This window comes from Lytechinus pictus, unplaced genomic scaffold (genome assembly GCF_037042905.1).
Source record: "Lytechinus pictus isolate F3 Inbred unplaced genomic scaffold, Lp3.0 scaffold_56, whole genome shotgun sequence".
In the NCBI taxonomy this organism is placed as follows: domain Eukaryota; kingdom Metazoa; phylum Echinodermata; class Echinoidea; order Temnopleuroida; family Toxopneustidae; genus Lytechinus; species Lytechinus pictus.
In genome coordinates this window covers 182026-201000 of record NW_026974176.1, presented here as the reverse complement: position 1 = coordinate 201000, position 18975 = coordinate 182026, and the positions used below count along the sequence as shown (strand labels likewise).

At 35.0% G+C, this 18975-nt stretch overlaps 1 protein-coding gene across 1 annotated transcript; it reads left to right on the top strand.

Moving 5' to 3' along the window:
- Positions 1-8405: 8405 nt before the first annotated feature.
- LOC135158564 (uncharacterized) lies at positions 8406-12547 on the top strand. The gene has a single exon (XM_064115450.1). It carries the CDS (start codon positions 10727-10729, stop codon positions 12545-12547), a length of 1821 nt encoding a protein of 606 aa, XP_063971520.1. The 5' UTR covers positions 8406-10726.
- The last annotated feature ends 6428 nt before the right edge of the window (positions 12548-18975 follow it).

The window sequence follows — 18975 nt, the reverse complement described above, 5'->3', positions numbered from 1 at the left end:
TATAAGTGATGCGAGCGTAAAGCAAAGCGCGAGTTGATATTTTTTATTAGTAGTAGAATTTTGACCTAGGAAAAGGACATTCTAAACACATTATGCCATAACATGATAAGGATGGGTGTCATCATCCTTTTGCGAGTTGAAAATTGTTGATATTACGATCTGAATAGGGGTATTTTAAGAATTATGAAATTATTGTCTCATTAAACAATCTAATTCCTAAATGAGAGCGCGAAATGTGTTGATATAAGGTCGGAAAACGGGTAATTTTAAACGTTTATGTAATTATGAATAGGATTATGGTTAGCAATCCAAGCGCAAAGTGGGTGCCGTATCTTTTGATAAACTGTCATGAAAAGGGATTTCGATAAAATTCTTAAAGAAGTATACAAATCGCACTAAACTGCTAAAGAGCTTTCATCATAGTTAATTGCAGAAGCTGTTAAGAATGACCCCCACCAAAAAACCCTATTTGGATGTTCTTCACAGGTGACCCACACAATGTCCCCAGCATTCTTAAAGGTCAAGTCTACCCCTGAAAATTGTAGATTTAAATAGATAGAGAATAATCAAATCAGCATATTGCAGAAAATTTCATCAAAATAGGATGTAAAATACGAAAGTTATGACATTTTAAGATTTCGCTTATTTTTCACAAAACAGTTATATGCACAACTCAGTGACATGCAAATTTGATAGTTGATGATGTCCATTACTCACTATTTATTTTTATTTTTTTAATTATACAATATTTCACTTTTACAGATTTGACAATAACGACCAACTTGACTGAACCTTATAAGATTAAACGGTGCTTATTCTACATGCTTAGCCAGTTTAGGGAGGAATTAATATATTTTTTTTCATTTGACAATGAGGAGAAAATTTGAATATTTCGTATTTAATGTAACAAAATACATAAAAAATAGTGAGTGGAATACGTCCTCAGTCTCCTCATTTGAAAACCGACCATCTCAGGCGATGTAATACAAACTGTATTTCCATATTCACGATTCCCAACTTGCTTGGATTGAACCTATAAGATTGTGACTATGACTGTGGCCCCCTCTGTTCTGTGGACAATGGTACTATTATCCTACTCTAGAGATAATTGTGGTATTAGCAGTGTTAAAGATAAATTCCAGTTCTGGTAACGATCTCAAAGTGATTTTTTTTTACCGTATCTAATATAATGACCACCCAAGTGTCTGTTTGTATGAATACAAAATATGTGCCAAAGGATTCTGGAAGAAACTGTGTAATTGCTGAAAAATAAGCAAAATAAGCACGGATTCGGTCACTTCCGTCGGGTCTTTATTCCAGCAATAATAATATACTGTCCCACGTGTGCCTATCTGTGTTGGCGATCTTCAGTGTGATCGTATTTCAGATTAGATTTTATGATTTTACAAAGTTCAGTTTATGTAACTGTACCATATCTAGATCCACGATGATATAGTCATACTTAACCTTGGTTTTACAGACTTTCTCCCGAAATTAGTGTTTCACTGCAAATACTATCATTTAGCTTTAAGCCAACAAGAAGAGGTACTCGCTCCTTTGTAAAAAAAAAAAAAAAAAAAAAAATCAGCATCCGATCCCTGTTGTTATAGACTCCTTATAGGCTCACTCTAAGCAAGTTGGAAATCGTGAATAAGGAAATACGGTTTAGATAATGACACAATAGAAACTATGAAAAAATACACTTAAATTAGATAATCGGATATAATCGAACCGAGTCAGAAGAGTTGGAGTTCTGCTTTCGTAATCATGGTAATGGGTCCAAACTTCATAAGGCTCTCAGAGATGTTGCATTCATTACCAAAAAGTCAAATGCAGTATAGTAACTAAAATTGACTCATATCTAATTCCTAGGTTAGAAGAGTGTATTGATAGCTTTTATCACAAAGATAAATTTGCTTTAACCTTAAAAGGACTGAGGTGCATCATGCCCCCTCCCCTCAACGCTTCGCGTAATATTTCCAAAACGCAAAATGATGGTGACGCGAAATTTTATGACTTTTTTGTTTAAAATCTCGCGCATTTTTTAATACCAACTTTGTGACGTACGAGTAAAGGGATGATAGTGTCGCGACGCCACATAACTTTTTATGAGAAAGTGCTCTGCTGAAAATGGTTTTGTATACTTTGTGTATAAAGTCTACGGGGGATGAAATTCATTAAAGGATGATTATTTTCCATTGTAATTGGTCCGCTAAATTGACCCATGATTTAATTTATGTGATCAATCGTCTGTAATAATTTCCATCGAAAAAAAGAGGAAAAACAAATACATAAGATATTCTGAAAATAAAAATACATTAGAAAAAATCCTTTAAATAAGATTACAAAGATGATATCTGGGGGAGAAAATGAAGATTTTATGTGAGTTTGGGTGTTTTTATACTGACTTGCAGTTTATGTGGTAAAATAATGCACATGCCTATATAATTTCGGCGCGATCGCGCGAACAGCGGCCGAGATCAGGGGGGGGGGGGGGTGCCATCATGCCCCCCATAAGGTACTAGCTATCTTATACTTCCCTTTTCTAAGAACTGAGAAAGATTTGCTAAGATTCTGACTTCTATATGAAACTTGGTTCTAATTGCAGTACAGTGGTTCTCTTACAAATTATGTTAATTCTATTAAATACATGCAGGTCATATTCCGTCCAAATAAAGATGCATATACATATGTGAAAAGTGGACGGGGTTCATAAACTAAGAAAAAACCTGCTCAAAGATGACAAGTTAGCATCAAACCCATTCCTAATATATACACAATGATTAAGCTCCATTAAAAATGCAAATAATACTTGACTTTTGTATTTAAAACATGTTCTGCATTATGTGAAACACTTATATATTTTTTTTACCTAATTCTACTTTTTATGACCTTATTCTGATCTGGACGATTCCTTTGTGTCATGAAACCGTACATTAACTTTAATATTTTCATTAGCTTCAATTTGAAACCAAATATGACATATTCATTCAGTATAATAGAAAAGAGTCAATTGGCAGGTCATCAAAAAAGTAGCTTCATTCATCCTGGTGACATTCATTAATAGAGAGGTTTGGTGCGAACTAAAATCGCCTCTTTTTATTTGGACCGTGCTGCTTTAAATTTATATCAAGTTTCATGATTTTGATATCATTGTAAAGTATAAAAATTATCCCTTTAGGTTGTGTGTTTGAATTTATTTAAAAATCGTTTAATGTACGTGAAACTTTTGATCTAAAACATGTTACAAAATTATTATTTTCGAACTTTATTTTTGTTTAAGTCCAAATTATTTCTAGATCATGGCAAAGCTGAACATGTATGTTTAAAAATGAAATAGGTTTGAAAATAAGAATTAGGTATATCGGGTCAAGATCAGACTTATCATTGACCATGTACATTTAGCAGCTTGAAAACGAGAATAAGATAAGATAAGATAAGATTTATTTTATTTATACACGGTTAAAAAGCCCAAACAGTTCACAGACTGATTTCCATTGGGGCCGTGTGGAACATACGAATGACAAAGTAAACATTTTAAAATCAGTGTATAACGAACAATATATATGGAAAAGGAGCATCAATGAAATATTGCAAGACAATCATTGAAACGTGAAGAGGAGGGGAGGAGAAGAAGAAAAAAAAAGGAAGAAGAAGAAGGGAAAAGTGAGAGGGAGACGAAAAAGAGAAAAGACAACAGAGAAGATAACAGAAGAAGAAAAGAAGAAGAAGAAAAAGAATAATAATGATAGTAAGAAAAAGACGAAGAAATTATATACCGTTTTCAAAAACATCAATAATTTACAACATGAAATGAGAATAATACACTCTGATTGGTCAAAGAGACTACACACCCACTCAAATTCCAACCGTTCCTACACTGATCCCCTCCAATTAGTCCAGTCAATATAGGGTTTGACCCACCACTAATTGCAACACGAGATATTCCACTGCAATGCTTTCAAGGAAGGTCCCCTAAACAACATACTAAAAGTCCCAAGAAATCCAAGCAGTGGAAATTTATGAAATTTGTATATTATGCAAATTAGCCATAAAAAGTTAGAAAAATAAGGAAAATAGCCCAAAGATTATAAATTGAGTGTCCAAAACAATATAATTTGAGCGAAAATTCATGATAAATAACTGTATTCAATGTTTTTTTGTCAAAAGTGCAAAAAAAATCTACCTCATTTGCATAATATGCAAAAAAGCATCCTTATATGGAAAAATGTCAAGGTATTGTGATTTTTCTCTCATTAACTTCTTGAAAATTTCATTAATGTTGAAATTTACATGCTGTTATCACTAAGGATGTTGAATACATTTGTATTCAGCTTAGTGTCTATAGTATAATTTGCATATTATGCAAATAAATTTATCTTATACGTTATAAAATAAAAAAATGGTGTTACATCCCTCAAAAATTGCAAGTAGATAATCTATTGAAATTGGAATATGGCAAATACATGAAGGTTTCCTAAACACCATATTAAAAGTCCTTAAATATACAAGCATTTAGGAAAATCACAAAATTAGCATTTTATGCAAATTAGCCATAATAAAATACAAATAAGGAAAATAATCCAAATATTGGACATCAAGTGCAGGAAAAAATACGAATTGAACTGAAGCCCATGATAAGTTTTACAAATTCATTCATTTTTAAAATAAAAAATCGTAAATAAATCTACCTCATTTGCATATACATATGAGCATCTAAAAAAATCCAGAAATTTTGACTTTTCTCACAAAAACATTTATAAAAACATTTCAGTCTTGATCAATATGATGTAGTCACTAAGAATGACATATACAGTACATTAATAATCAGCTTAATACTGTACTAGTATTTGAAGTATAATTTACATATTATGCAAATAAGCATCCGACATGTTATAAATATTCAAGGAAACACATACGTGATACTTTCCTCTAAAATTCCATGTAGATTATGTGTATTAACCATGATGATCTTCCCTACACTCCCTGCTTGGTTGATATTGACTATTGTCACGAGCAGTTACCCTACTCATATTGTACAATGATGAGTCCATTCTACATGGATCCCACTGCTTGAATGCTTCATTATTTCCATCCAAGTCTTGCTCTCTTCTTGACTTTGTAGAGACTTTGCGTTTCTTGCGAGTGTAGTCCACTCTAGCAAGTTCCTGGATTGCCAAGTGATCAACACAAGATGTTACACCCGTACAAATAAAAGCCCATTAGCTTCGAATATTTGGTCCTTGTAGCACACCACTTAGCTTATAAACTTGGGGTCCTTGTATTTAAAGCGCTTAACGATAAATCTCCACCCTACATATCAGAGCTCTTATCTCAGCATAGACCAACACGCAGTCTCGGATCAGCAGATCAAGCATTGCTGAGGGAATCTCTCACCCACACAACCTGGGGTGACAGAGCCTCTACATCTCTGGACCAAAGCTGTGGAATAGCCTTCCCCAATTTATCAGGAGAGCAGAGACAACCAACTTTTGAGTCTTACCTGAAGACCTTTCAGTTCTTCACTCCAACATTATCCCAAGAATAACTCAATTGTAGCATTACTAGGAAAGTACTTGAACTGAATGATGATCCTAAGCACTGTTTGAAGACATTGAAATTTGTGAGATATTTCCTATTTTTTAGCAAGCGCCATGAGCGCCGAGCTGAGGCGGATACCGGCGCTTTACAAGAACTCATCATCATCACTTGTCTTGGTGGTGAATATGAGTACTTGCTTGGATCACAAGATCTCTGGGCATGCTTAATAAGAGTAACAATGGGCATTTGTATATACAAGCGACATGAAAGCCATTCATAGATTAATGATGAAGGCTTAAAATGCATTATGCATACGGCCCAATAAGAGTAACAATGGGCATTTGCCTATACGAGCGACATGAAAGCCATTCATAAATTAATGATGAAGGCTTAAAATGCATTATAGGCATCTTTCTCAGACACAGGAATCGTGATAAGAAGTTCTTGCTGAATCCAGTTGCTGCTTCATGATGAAGCATCCATTTTCTGTTCTTTCCTCTTTGATAAATTTCCTATGGCAACCATCTCCAAATATTAAAGCTATGGTTTCTAAGTAAGTCGTATGCAAATAATAATATTAATTTCCTGATATTTATGGTAAACAGATATTCCTCAGTGAGATAATGAACAAACCAGATGGATGACTGTTGATTGCCTTTCCAACAAAAACACAACATAATGGAACACCCTTAGCATCACCATCAAATTCCATCCAACATTGGTTAGACAGTGTATACCACTTCCAGGATTTATTTGCCACAATGTGTTACTCATGGGTATACTGTGAGGTTATCCAGAGGAATAAACCTTTTAGTAATCGTGGTACGACTAAAGATGTTCTTCTGGAGGAATGCTGACTTTAATAGTGTCATGCAGATGTACTTTGGACAATCATACAACTCTCTGTACTGAAATCCGACAAGTTGGGAATAGGAGACTGAATGCCAATGAAGAGGACTTTAACAAGAACACACCGTTAACCACATCTTCTTCCGACACAAGTTGCCTCAATGAGACAATGGACATAAGTTGTGTCGGAAGATGTCAAGAGTTTTAGAGAAAGGCTAGGAAGGCTTGTACATTTTAGAGCTCCAAAAGCATCAGTAAGGTAAAGATCAGAATTGCTACAATGCATTAAAGAGGACCATATTAAAGAGGGTTTGTAGACAAGCCTATAATACATAATTTGTTTGACCGGATTGACAATGATCCAGGCTCTAACAATTAGCATGTTGGGAGCCCTTAATATCAATAGCTATGACTAAATTGAAATAACATTATTAAGGCAAATATTTTTAGTCTTAGTATTCACCACTGTTCATGATGATGATGACGCTGATCTAAAAGTCCTGGGACCCACTCCTGACCCAGATATGGCCAGATAACATATTGTTTAGTCAAGCAGGTGTAGCCAGACTACTGAAGAAGTTGTTAAAGAAAAAAACCTGCATAAAGCTACTAGGCCAGACGGAATCTCTGCTACACTTCTTAATGAGACTACTCATCAGATCTTACCTGCCATAAGTTTGCTTTTCCTGGCCTCCCTTTATCATGTTTATACGGTGAAATTTCAGGAAAGTCTAAGTCCCATCCATATAAGAAAGGGTTGTCAACTCTAACAAACTACAGAGCAATTCAAATACTGTGCTTTGTTCTTGCCAATTCCATCATCTTGTCAGACTAACAACGCGGCTTAGGAAGCGAACATATTTCGAGTATTTTTCCTTGAATATAAATCATATTAGGATAGATTCGAATGCTTAGTGATAGCAGCATATTAATTTGAAAAACTGAAATGTTTTCACTGCAGTCAATGTGATAAAAATCAAAATTTATTGACATTTTCCATATAAGGATACTTATTTGCATAATATGCAAATGAGGCAGATTTGCTAGCTTTTTTTAAATAAAGACATTGAACTTGATTATTCATCATGAACTTTTGTTCAAAATTTCTTGCTGTGGACATTTAATTTGTAATCTTTGGATTAATTTTCTCATTTTCTATTTTTTTAAATGGCTAATTTACATAATATGCAAATTAATTTTCAGGCATTGGGATGAGTTTTCATGCTTAGTGATATACTAGTAGTAACATATTAATGTCAATATTAATGAAATGTTTTCAAGCAGTCTATATGAGAAAAATCACAATATCTTGGCCTTTTTTTCCATATAAGGATGCTTATTTGCATAATATGCAAATGAGGTAGAAATTTTTGCACTTTTGATTAAAAACATTGAATTCAGTTATTTATCATGAATTTCCATTCAAATTAAATTGTTTTGGACATTTAATGTGCAATCCTTGGATTATTTCCCTTCTTTTTTAATTTTTCATGGCTAATTTGCATAATATGCAAATTTCATAAATTTCCACTGCTTGGATTTCTTGGGACTTTTAGTATGTTGTTTAGGGGCCCTTCCTGGAAAAAATTTTCAGTGGAATATCTTGTGTTGCAATTAGTGGTGGGGGACCCCCCTATTCTGGCTAGATTGACTGGACTAAATGTCACACTTACCATATTGTACTCACTTCAAATTACCAGGGCCTGTTGTTTTGTGACCCTTATCCAGTCAGAACTTTGGATTTCGTGCCACTCCAAAACTTCTGAAATCTGTTCTTGGACGGAAAAGTGATAACTCGACCCGATTAAAATGTGCCAGATATCAAGAGTGACATTGTGAGAAAGTACAGCATTTCAGCTTTATGGTGATATAGATATGATTGAGGCTCAAAATAACGTTTTGCATGATTTCCAAAGTAAGCAGAGGAAGAAAGTAAAAATTTGAGGCAAAATTCCAGTTCAGAAATTACCCTTTTTTAATAAATATATTGTTTACAAAATTAATTTCCAATATGAAAAAGTAACTCTTACTCTATTTGATGGTGTAATGATATTTAATTTGACTTGGGGTTAAAGCAGGTAAATTCTTAGAGAAAGAAGACAAACTCACGAATCACGAAATTTTTCAAGTAGGAGGATTCAGCCACGTTATGATTTGGATGAATATGCTCATTAGCATAGGGATCCGCGGTCTGATTGAAAAGTCACAAAATGAATCTGGAAATGTGGGCGTGGCTTATGACGTAAAAGAAATATGACAAATTATGGTGCCTAGGTTGCAGTAGGTCCATGCTAGGTGGCACCCTTTGGATTCTTGAAGAAGCCCCTTTCATAAACCCATCCTCCTTAAATTGCGTTCACAAACTCCGAAAATAATCCGCACTATTTTTTACGAGCGCCCGTCCTGAAAAAGGCGGATAATCGTCATGGCAACTGCACACACCCCCTCCGATGGGGTTGTGTTGGAAAAGGGTGACCTTGTGACTGCACCATGGCAATTATCCGCATCAGTGGCGTACCGTGGGTCACGGCATTAGGGGGCACCAGAAATTTGTTTGAGTCACTAAGTGAGCCAGGTATACTGACCTAATAGAGATATTTTAAGAACAGTGCCATTAAACGGATATGTCTCTCACTGGTCAAATAATGCAAGCGCGAAGCGTGAGCTTAAAATTTTTGATATTCAGACCTAAAAAGGGACATTATAATCAATCTTTTGTAATCATGATACGTACCTGTCTCGCTAGATAATGCGAGCGCGAAGTGCGAGCTGAAATTTTTGTAAATATTGACCCCCAAACAGGAAGATTTTAAGGACTACATTTTAGGAATCCATTAAGAGTATACACATCTCACCATAGCCATCTAATGTGAGTGCCAATAATCGCTTGCTGATTTGTTAGAATTACATCTAAACATGCACATAAAGCACTTATAATCATGATTAACATACCCATCTCACTAATCCAATCTTGCGAGCGCGAAGCGCGAGCCTGAAAATTTTTGATATTCAGGTTAGAAAAAGGGACATTTTAAAGACTGATTCTAGGAATTCTTGGAGAGCAGACATATTTCACCGATCCACTACTGCGAACGTAAGCACGGACAGGAAATGTTTATATTAAGACCTTAAAATTGGGCAGTCATTTTAAGTAGTCATGAAAAAGAAGCATGCTATTGTACATAAAACAATAATAACTCGAAGTGCGAGGAAATATATTTGGCAGTTTGGTTTATATTGACTTGAAAACGGGAGGTTTTAGTATAACAGGATTATATATCTCGGTAAACATACAATGCGAGCACCAGGAACAATGAAGACATAGGCCATAAGCAAATTATGTTTCATAAAGTTATGACCAAAAAAAATGTATTATATAATATAACATAACATAATTATGATATAATATAACATTATAATGAACAATAATGTCTTCTTTCCAACTACGTTTCTCTTCCTTTCTTCCTCTTTTTCTCCTTTTCCCCGTTTTTTTGTCAGCCGATTGGGGGGGGGGGGGTGGGAGGGGGCACGTGCCCCCCATGCTCCCCGTATTAACGCCACTGATCGGCATTACTTTGGAAATGCGTTCATAAAGTCAAAATCTGGTCCCGATGCCGCTATTATGCGGATAATTGCAACATCAAAATAATGCGGATAACTCTGGTCCCGCTCCGATTTTACGACCAGATTGTGCTGCTATTATCCGCATAATTGGGTTTATGAAAGGGGTACTCTGAACACACACACAAAAAGGCATACATACCCCACTTGACAGTTATGCACAAATTTTGATCATATCTACCAGAAAATCACGGAAGGTGTACATGATAGGTTGGTTGCGTAGCCGACCACAAATAGACAAGAACTGCAGCGAAAAAAGGTATACATTTTCCCATTAACCATGTTAATTGAAAGAGATTACATGATATCCTAATCAGGCGCTATGTTCTAAACCTAAACATTTTTTGTTCTATTACAGAAGAGCCTGCTATTCCTCCAAACTTCAATTCATTCTGGTGGATTATTTCATATTATGCTACTTGATGAGACGCTGCTGGAAGAGATATAGGTGGTTCCGACTTTCGCTGCAAAAAGAGCAGCGTTGAAACTACTTAAAACATAATCGAAGGTGTAGAATCATTGACAAACGTCGAACAGAGATATTTGCAAGATATCAGTTATATCATGTCACGTTATTGCATGTATGCATTGTGTAATTAATACATAATTTGTATAGATCTCTCTACCATTGTCATTTACATTTTTCAAAACATTCAAACGGATCTTAGAATTCGTCCTTTTTAAACAGATTATTGGTATTGAAGGTGTATTAAAAATGGCTACATCCAGGGAAGAAATGAAGGAAATAAACATTCTCCTTCTGGGTGAGACCGGTGTCGGTAAATCAACATGGATAAATGGGTTTCGTTGCTACCTTAATTTTCCCACCTTTAATGATGCAACGATGGCTGATGATTTTCAAGTATTGATTCCAGCCTGTTTGACAAAGTATATAAATGGTAAATACACATGTATACAGGTAGGAATACCGAATGAAAATGAAGTGCAAGAGGCCGGTAAATCAGGCACTCGGGAGCCTAAGACATATGAATTTGTTATTGGGGATAAGATATTACGTTTAATTGACACACCTGGTATTGGTGATACAGCTGGGACCGAACAGGATAAAAAAAATATGGACAAAGTACTGTGCCACCTTACTTCCTTTTCCAAGATTAATGCGATATGCATACTCTTCAAGCCAACAATAACCAGGCTTACACCCGCATTCCAATTCTGTATCCAGGAACTGCTTGTCCAGTTGCACAATTCAGCAAGGAACAATATTGTTTTCTGTTTCACGCATGCTCGGTATTCCTCTTACACCCCGGGTGACTCATTGCCTATTCTTATTAAAGAGCTATCGTCTTGCAGATTTGATCTCACAGCAAAATTTGAACACAGCTTTTTTTTCGATAACGAGTCGTTCCTTACTCTTGCCTGCAGTAAGAATGGCATCCAGCTCAACCAACACGAAATTGCCACAATGTCGAGTTGTTGGAATAAGTCTGTCAAAGAAACAGGACGTCTCCTATCGTACATTGTCAATATGACGCCGCACGATTTGAAACAAACCATTGGAATGAATAATGCCCGTAGAACCATATTAGTAATGGCTAAACCGTTAGCAGATGTAACAAACCTAATAACTCAAAATCTTGAGCTAGGTGAAGAAATTAAAAAGAGAGTTCTTGAGGCAGATCAAGAAATCGATCCATTGCAAGAATGTCAAAGTATCAAAGTGTATGACATTGAAAGAAAAGAACTGGAATATAACAGAACAGTGTGTACTGCCCCTGCATGCATCAGGTATGTCCAAGTTGGCGAGTCAAAGGAAAAACAGGTAGACTACAAGACAATCTGTCATGATCGTTGTCACATTCCCAATATAATTGGCATCTTGGTCGGTAGCAAAAAACTCCTTTTTTGCAAATCTTTACTTGGCGGAAAATGCAAACATTGCACCCACGGGTACAAAGAGCATATGCACATCACCTACGAGACAAAACTCATAGAAAATGATTTTTTTTCTACAATTATGAAAACTGAATATACGAAACTTTCCAATCTGAAAGAAATGAAGGAATCAATGTTAGCTGATATTGACAGGCATGTTGAAGGTTTGCGAAAGGAACAAAAGGCCATTATCAAAGCTGGCGCTAAATTTGGCTCCTTTCTTAAACAAACTGCTCTTGTTCCATACAATGATGCCATAGTTGACCATCTGAGTATGGCAATCAACCATGAGCAATACAATCCTGATAGAAACGAAAAATTGCTAAAGAACATGGAAAATCTAAAAAACGAATATGAAAATGAAATAAAGATACTTGACGAAGCACTTAAGGGAGAGGTCCATGAAACTACGAGGACATTAGAAGATGTCAGACAGGTTAAAGAAGAGTTATTTACACTTCCTATTAACGGACCAAAACTGAAAAAGCTGTTTGAGGGTGTAGCCATCGAGCACATGTCGAGTCATGGGTCTTTCCCAAAGCAAACTGTAAATGAAAGTGATACGGAGGGTAACAGGGTAAAGACCTTTTGGGAAAAGTATATATCGTCGGTGGATGTTTTGGCTGGTTCAAGTTTATGAAAATACCTTCCCCTAACTTCTGCTCACTTGCATTGAATTGAGAAGGGATTCAATGCTATCCTGGCAGGACTGAATGATGATTTTACTGAATTAATAATAATATTAACTACCCTTTGATCTACAGCCAGTTGATCTAATAGACTATTGGTTCAACATGATTCGGTCTTACTATTACCAGTTGATCAAATTGCCCTTCATTCTAATAATAATAGTAAAACCAAATAAAAACAAATTTGCATAATTCCTTTGTATTTGCATTTTTTGCACTTTATTTAATCACGGTTAAAAAGCCTGCTTTCAGCTAGAAGCTGCTTTTCAGCAAGGCCGTGGACAAATGATATCAGACACCTTTCGCAAACCTCTACAACGCGAGATTAGAGTCGGGTAACTCAAAAGTTAACGATTAATCATAGACTCGATTTTCTAGATTGATTGTACATTACAGTCAATACAATCAAACGTAGAAAATTTTTCTACAATCATTGCTAAGCTTTGTGTTACAGGCCCCATAGATCTTGCTTTTCGTGTGCAAAGCTCTTTCATACGATATACAAGCATGCCATGCCATTTGCCTGCCTGAGCTCGCGGCGGGACTGTACCTGTATCATGGCTATGACTCCAGCTGGCTGGAGACATGCGAATTGTAGATTATGACATGAATAAGAAAGTGGTTTTTCAAACAAATCGAGTGCATATTAAGTAAGGAAAAACTTACCGAATTAAGGCTTAGATGTAGATCATTACAGTCAATTGAATCGTTATTACATTTGATGTGCATTATTGATGGATCACTAGCAATTGATTCCATGGGTCAGATCACCTTTCCAGCCGGAACCATTTTCGCATGCGTTGACATTTACACAGCATGCAATAGGCCATAAACCGTCTTAAAAACATCCAAATTTGCGGGGTTTTCTTCATTTGCCTGCTCCTTCTACGCAAACGATATGCCTTTAGCACACAATGTAATAGACAGGTCAATATATGGTTTGACCCGGAACAAATTGCAACAAATAATTTTTCAACGGTTTTTCGTACTATAGTCCAGTCAATCTAGCCAGAATAGGGGGGGGGGGGGACCCACCACTAATTGCAACACAAGATATTCCACGGAAATGCTTTCCAGGAAGGGCCCCTAAACAACACACTAAAAGTCCCAAGAAATCCAAGCAGTGGAAATGTATGAAATTTGCATATTATGCAAATTAGCCATGAAAAATGAAAACAAAAAGAAGGGAAATAATCCAAGGATTAGAAATTAAATGTCTAAAACAATTTAATTTGAATGGAAATTCATGATAAATAACTGAATTCAATGTTTTTAATCAAAAGTGCAAACATTTCTACCTCATTTGCATATTATGCAAATAAGCATCCTTATATGGAAAAAAATTCAAGATATTGTGATTTTTCTCATATAGACTGCTTGAAAAAATGTCATTAATGTTGACATTTATATGTTACTACTAGTATATCACTAAGCATGAAAATTCATCCCAATGCCTGAAAATTAATTTGCATAGTATGTAAATTAGCCATTTAAAAAAGTAGAAAATGAGGAAATTAATCCAAAGATTACAAATTAAATGTCCACAGCAAGTAATTTTGAACAAAAGTTCATGATGAATAATCAAGTTCAATGTCTTTATTTAAAAAAAGCTAGCAAATCTGCCTCATTTGCATATTATGCAAATAAGTATCCTTATATGGAAAATGTCAAGAAATTTTGATTTTATCACATTGACTGCAGTGAAAACATTTCAGTTTTTCAAATTAATATGCTGCTATCACTAAGCATTTGAATCTATCCTTATATGATTTATATTCAAGGAAAAATACTCGAAATATGTTTGCTCCCTAAGCCGCGTTGTTAGTCTGACAAGATGATGGAATTGGCAAGAACAAAGCACAGTATTTGAATTGGTGTGTAGTTTGTTAGAGTTGACAACCCTTTCTTATATGGATGGGACTTTCTTGAAATTTCACCGTATAAACATGATAAAGTGAGGCCAGGAAAAGCAAACTTATGGCAAGTAAGATCTGATGAGTAGTCTCATTAAGAAGTGTAGCAGAGATTCCGTCTGGCCTAGTAGCTTTATGCAGGTTTTTTTCTTTAACAACTTCTTCAGTAGTCTGGCTACACCTGCTTGACTAAACAGTATGTTATCTGGCCATATCTGGGTCAGGACTGGGTCCCAGGACTTTTAGATCAGCGTCATCATCATGAAGAGTGGTGAATACTAAGACTAAAAATATTTGCCTTAATAATGTTATTCCAATGTAGTCATAGCTATTGATAATAAGGGCTCCCAACATGCTAATTGTTAGAGCCTGGATCATTGTCAATCCGGTCAACAAATTATGTATTATAGGCTTGTCTACAAACCCTCTTATGGTCCTCTTTAATGCATTGTAGCAATTCTGATCTTTACCTTACTGATGCTTTTGGAGCTCTAAAATGTACAAGCCTTCCTAGCCTTTCTCTAAAACTCTTGACATCTTCCGACACAACTTATGTCCATTGTCTCATTGAGGCAACTTGTGTCGGAAGAAGATGTGGTTAACGGTGTGTTCTTGTTAAAGTCCTCTTGATTGGCATTCAGTCTCCTATGCCCAACTTGTCGGATTTCAGTACAGAGAGTTGTATGATTGTCCAAAATACATCTGCATGACACTATTAAAGTCAGCATTCCTCCAGAAGAACATCTTTAGTCGTACCACGATTACTAAAAGGTTTATTCCTCTGGATAACCTCACAGTATACCCATGAGTAACACATTGTGGCAAATAAATCCTGGAAGTGGTACACACTGTCTAACCAATGTTGGATGGAATTTGATGGTGATGCTAAGGGTGTTCCATTATGTTGTGTTTTTGTTGGAAAGGCAATAAACAGTCATCCATCTGGTTTGTTCATTATCTCACTGAGGAATATCTGTTTACCATAAATATCAGGAAATTAATATTATTATTTGCATACGACTTACTTAGAAACGATAGCTTTAATATTTGGAGATGGTTGCCATAGGAAATTTATCAAAGAGGAAAGAACAGAAAATGGATGCTTCATCATGAAGCAGCAACTGGATTCAGCAAGAACTTCTTATCACGATTCCTGTATCTGAGAAAGATGCCTATAATGCATTTTAAGCCTTCATTAATTTATGAATGGCTTTCATGTCGCTCGTATAGGCAAATGCCCATTGTTACTCTTATTGGGCCGTATGCATAAAAACAAGCAATTGCTTGTGCTAGCCTTTTGCTTGAATCGGTATGCACACAAACAATCAATTGCTCATAAGCAAAAGCTTTTGCTTACAAGCACAGACAATTGCTTACTACTCGTAAGCAAATGCTTACCAAACAAGCAATTGCTTAAAACCGTATGCATAAAACAAACCTTTTACTTGTCTTGATAAGCAATTGCTTGCGTTTTTTCAAGCACCTCCAGACCAGCTTGAGCTCTTGCTTACTCATGGCATTCTCGTTTAAGGATTAAATTTTCATACCGTTTCAAGCTCCATATTCCAGAGGTTATGTTGTGATTTCATATCTAATCAAATTCCTGTTATTTTAGACTTTTAACGGCAATTTTTGTCCATCGATCTACACAGAAACCCCCCCTGATGCTCTGCGCTGTTTTCCCCCTATTTGCGTAATAAAAAATACTTCTGCCAGGTCGGGAACGAAGCGTCGTTGTCCTACTGTGCGATGTTCGCACAACCTTAACGATCCTTTGTCCAACACATAAGCAATTGCTTAGGCAGTGCAAGCAAAACTCTTCAGCACAAGCAAAAGCTTGTGCATACGAATTTAAGCAATTGCTTGAACTTGCCCTTTTGCTTGACCAGCTCTTGCTTTTGCTTAAAGCATTTGCTTATAAGCAATTGCTTGTCTTTATGCATACGGCCCAAGCATGCCCAGAGATCTTGTGATCCAAGCAAGTACTCATATTCACCGCCAAAACAAGTGATGATGGTGATGATGATGTCGGATGCTTATTTGCATAATATGTATATTATACTTCAAATACTAGTACAATATTAAGCTGATTATTAATGTACTGTATTTGTCATTCTTAGTGATTACATCATATTGATCAAGACTGAAATGTTTTTATAAATGTTTTTGTGAGAAAAGTCAAAATTTCTGGATTTTTTAGATGCTCATATGTATATGCAAATGAGGTAGATTTATTTACGATTTTTTTTTTTTTAAATGAATAAATTTGTAAAACTTATCATGGGCTTCAGTTCAATTTGTATTGTTTCCTGCATTTGATGTCCAATATTTGGATTATTTTCCTTATTTGTATTTTATTATAGCTAATTTGCATAAAATGCAAATTTTGTGATTTTCCTAAATGCTTGTATATTTAAGGACTTTTAATATGGTGTTTAGGAAACCTTCCTGTATTTGCCATATTCCAATTTCAATAGATAATCTACTTGCAATTTTTGAGGGATGTATCACCATTTTTTTTTATATTTTTTTACTATAACATATTAGATACATTTATTTGCGTAATATGCAAATTACACTATAGACACTAAGCTGAATACAAATGTATTCAACATCCTTTGTGATAACAGCATGTAAATTTCAACATTAATGAAATTTTCAAGAAGTTAATGAGAGAAAAATCACAATACCTTGACATTTTCCATATAAGGATGCTTATTTGCATATTATGCAAATGAGGTAGTTTTTTTTGCACTTTTGACAAAAAAACATTGAATACAGTTATTTATCATGAATTTTCGCTCAAATTAAATTGTTTTGGACACTCAATTTATAATCTTTGGGCTGTTTTCCTTATTTTTCTAACTTTTTATGGCTAATTTGCATAATATGCAAATTTCATAAATTTCCACTGCTTGGATTTCTTGGGACTTTTAGTATGTTGTTTAGGGGACCTTCCTTGAAAGCATTGCAGTGGAATATCTCGTGTTGCAATTAGTGGTGGGTCAAACCCTATATTGACTGGACTTTATATGATTTTGATGTCTCTAGTTTTTCTACCATGGTTTTAAATTCAGTAAATTAGTTACAAGGACAGTCAGTGGTCAAGTATGTCGAAATTCCAAGATGACTTCTAAACAATCGGAGTCTATAATAATGATGACTGCTGTTACTTAAAAAAATGACATAGTTCATTTAAGATCCACCAAGGAGATTTGACTTCGGTGTCCAAACTTTAGTTTTATAGTTGAAATAACACGTTTGGACTGGTTACATGGATATGCAGTTGTCTAAGAGGGTCTTAAAAGGGCATTTAAAACAACTCATATCACTCAATAATGGTCAGAGTTCTGCAATATGTATATCTGTAAGAAATAATGTTGGTGTTTAAATTTTGGTATGAAGGGTCAAATGATACATTCGGACAAGTAACAATGATGGTTAGTATTCCATTTTGTCAAAATAAATCTATGGCGGATTCTAAAATTTCATCAAAATGGGTGCTGTTACCAACTCATGAAACAATATAATAATTTATCCCCATGCATTTAAGTGTAGGTACCAAGATTATTTCTCACAGGTGGATAATGTATGAACTATGTCAATTTTTAAGTAACATCAGTCACTTTAAAACCCATTTTTACAGCCAACTTGGATTTTAAGGCAAAATGGATAATCGCATATCATGGTAACCAGTCACAAAGTATGTTTTGCCCTTGAAACCCTAGTGTAGATACCAAAATAATATCCCCAATGTGTATTTGTAATGTTCTATATCCAATTTTAAGTAACAACAGTAATTTAATACTATTTTTTTACGCTCTGAATCCTGTGTTATTATGACAGTTCACAATGATTACATATTCATTTTTATTCAATGTATATTCATATTATTCATTTTATTATTCCTTGCTCCTTGTGTAAACCTTTTTCAATAACGTGATAGCAGCTTAATTCATTCAATTCATTCATTTAAAAAATATTTAGTGTAAATTCTTGCCAAAAATGTGCATGTCATTTTTGTTATTTTGTTTGATTTACCGTATATGTTATGCTTCTTTCATATGTGTTTACTTTTTACTTTGTATTATACAGTATATGGACCCCATGAAAGAACAGTGTAGTCATTTCGACTAAACTGAAAATGGGCTATTCATCCGTTTTGCATGTTTGTGTGTGTTTTTTATACGGAAAATAAATACTATACTATACTAAGACCTCAATTTTTTTAAGCCATCTTCAATTTTCGGACATACCTGACATCTGACTGTCCTTTATATTACTCGACCCTTTAAACTCTGGTGTAGACAGTAAAATCATACCTAAAAGGTGTATTTATAAAAAAACTATGTTTGATTTTAAGTAACAACAGTCAAGTTTCACCCCATTTTTGAAGTCATCTTGGATACATACAACTGGCTGGTCTTTTAACTTACCCTAGTGTATTACTTGACCCTTTAAACCAT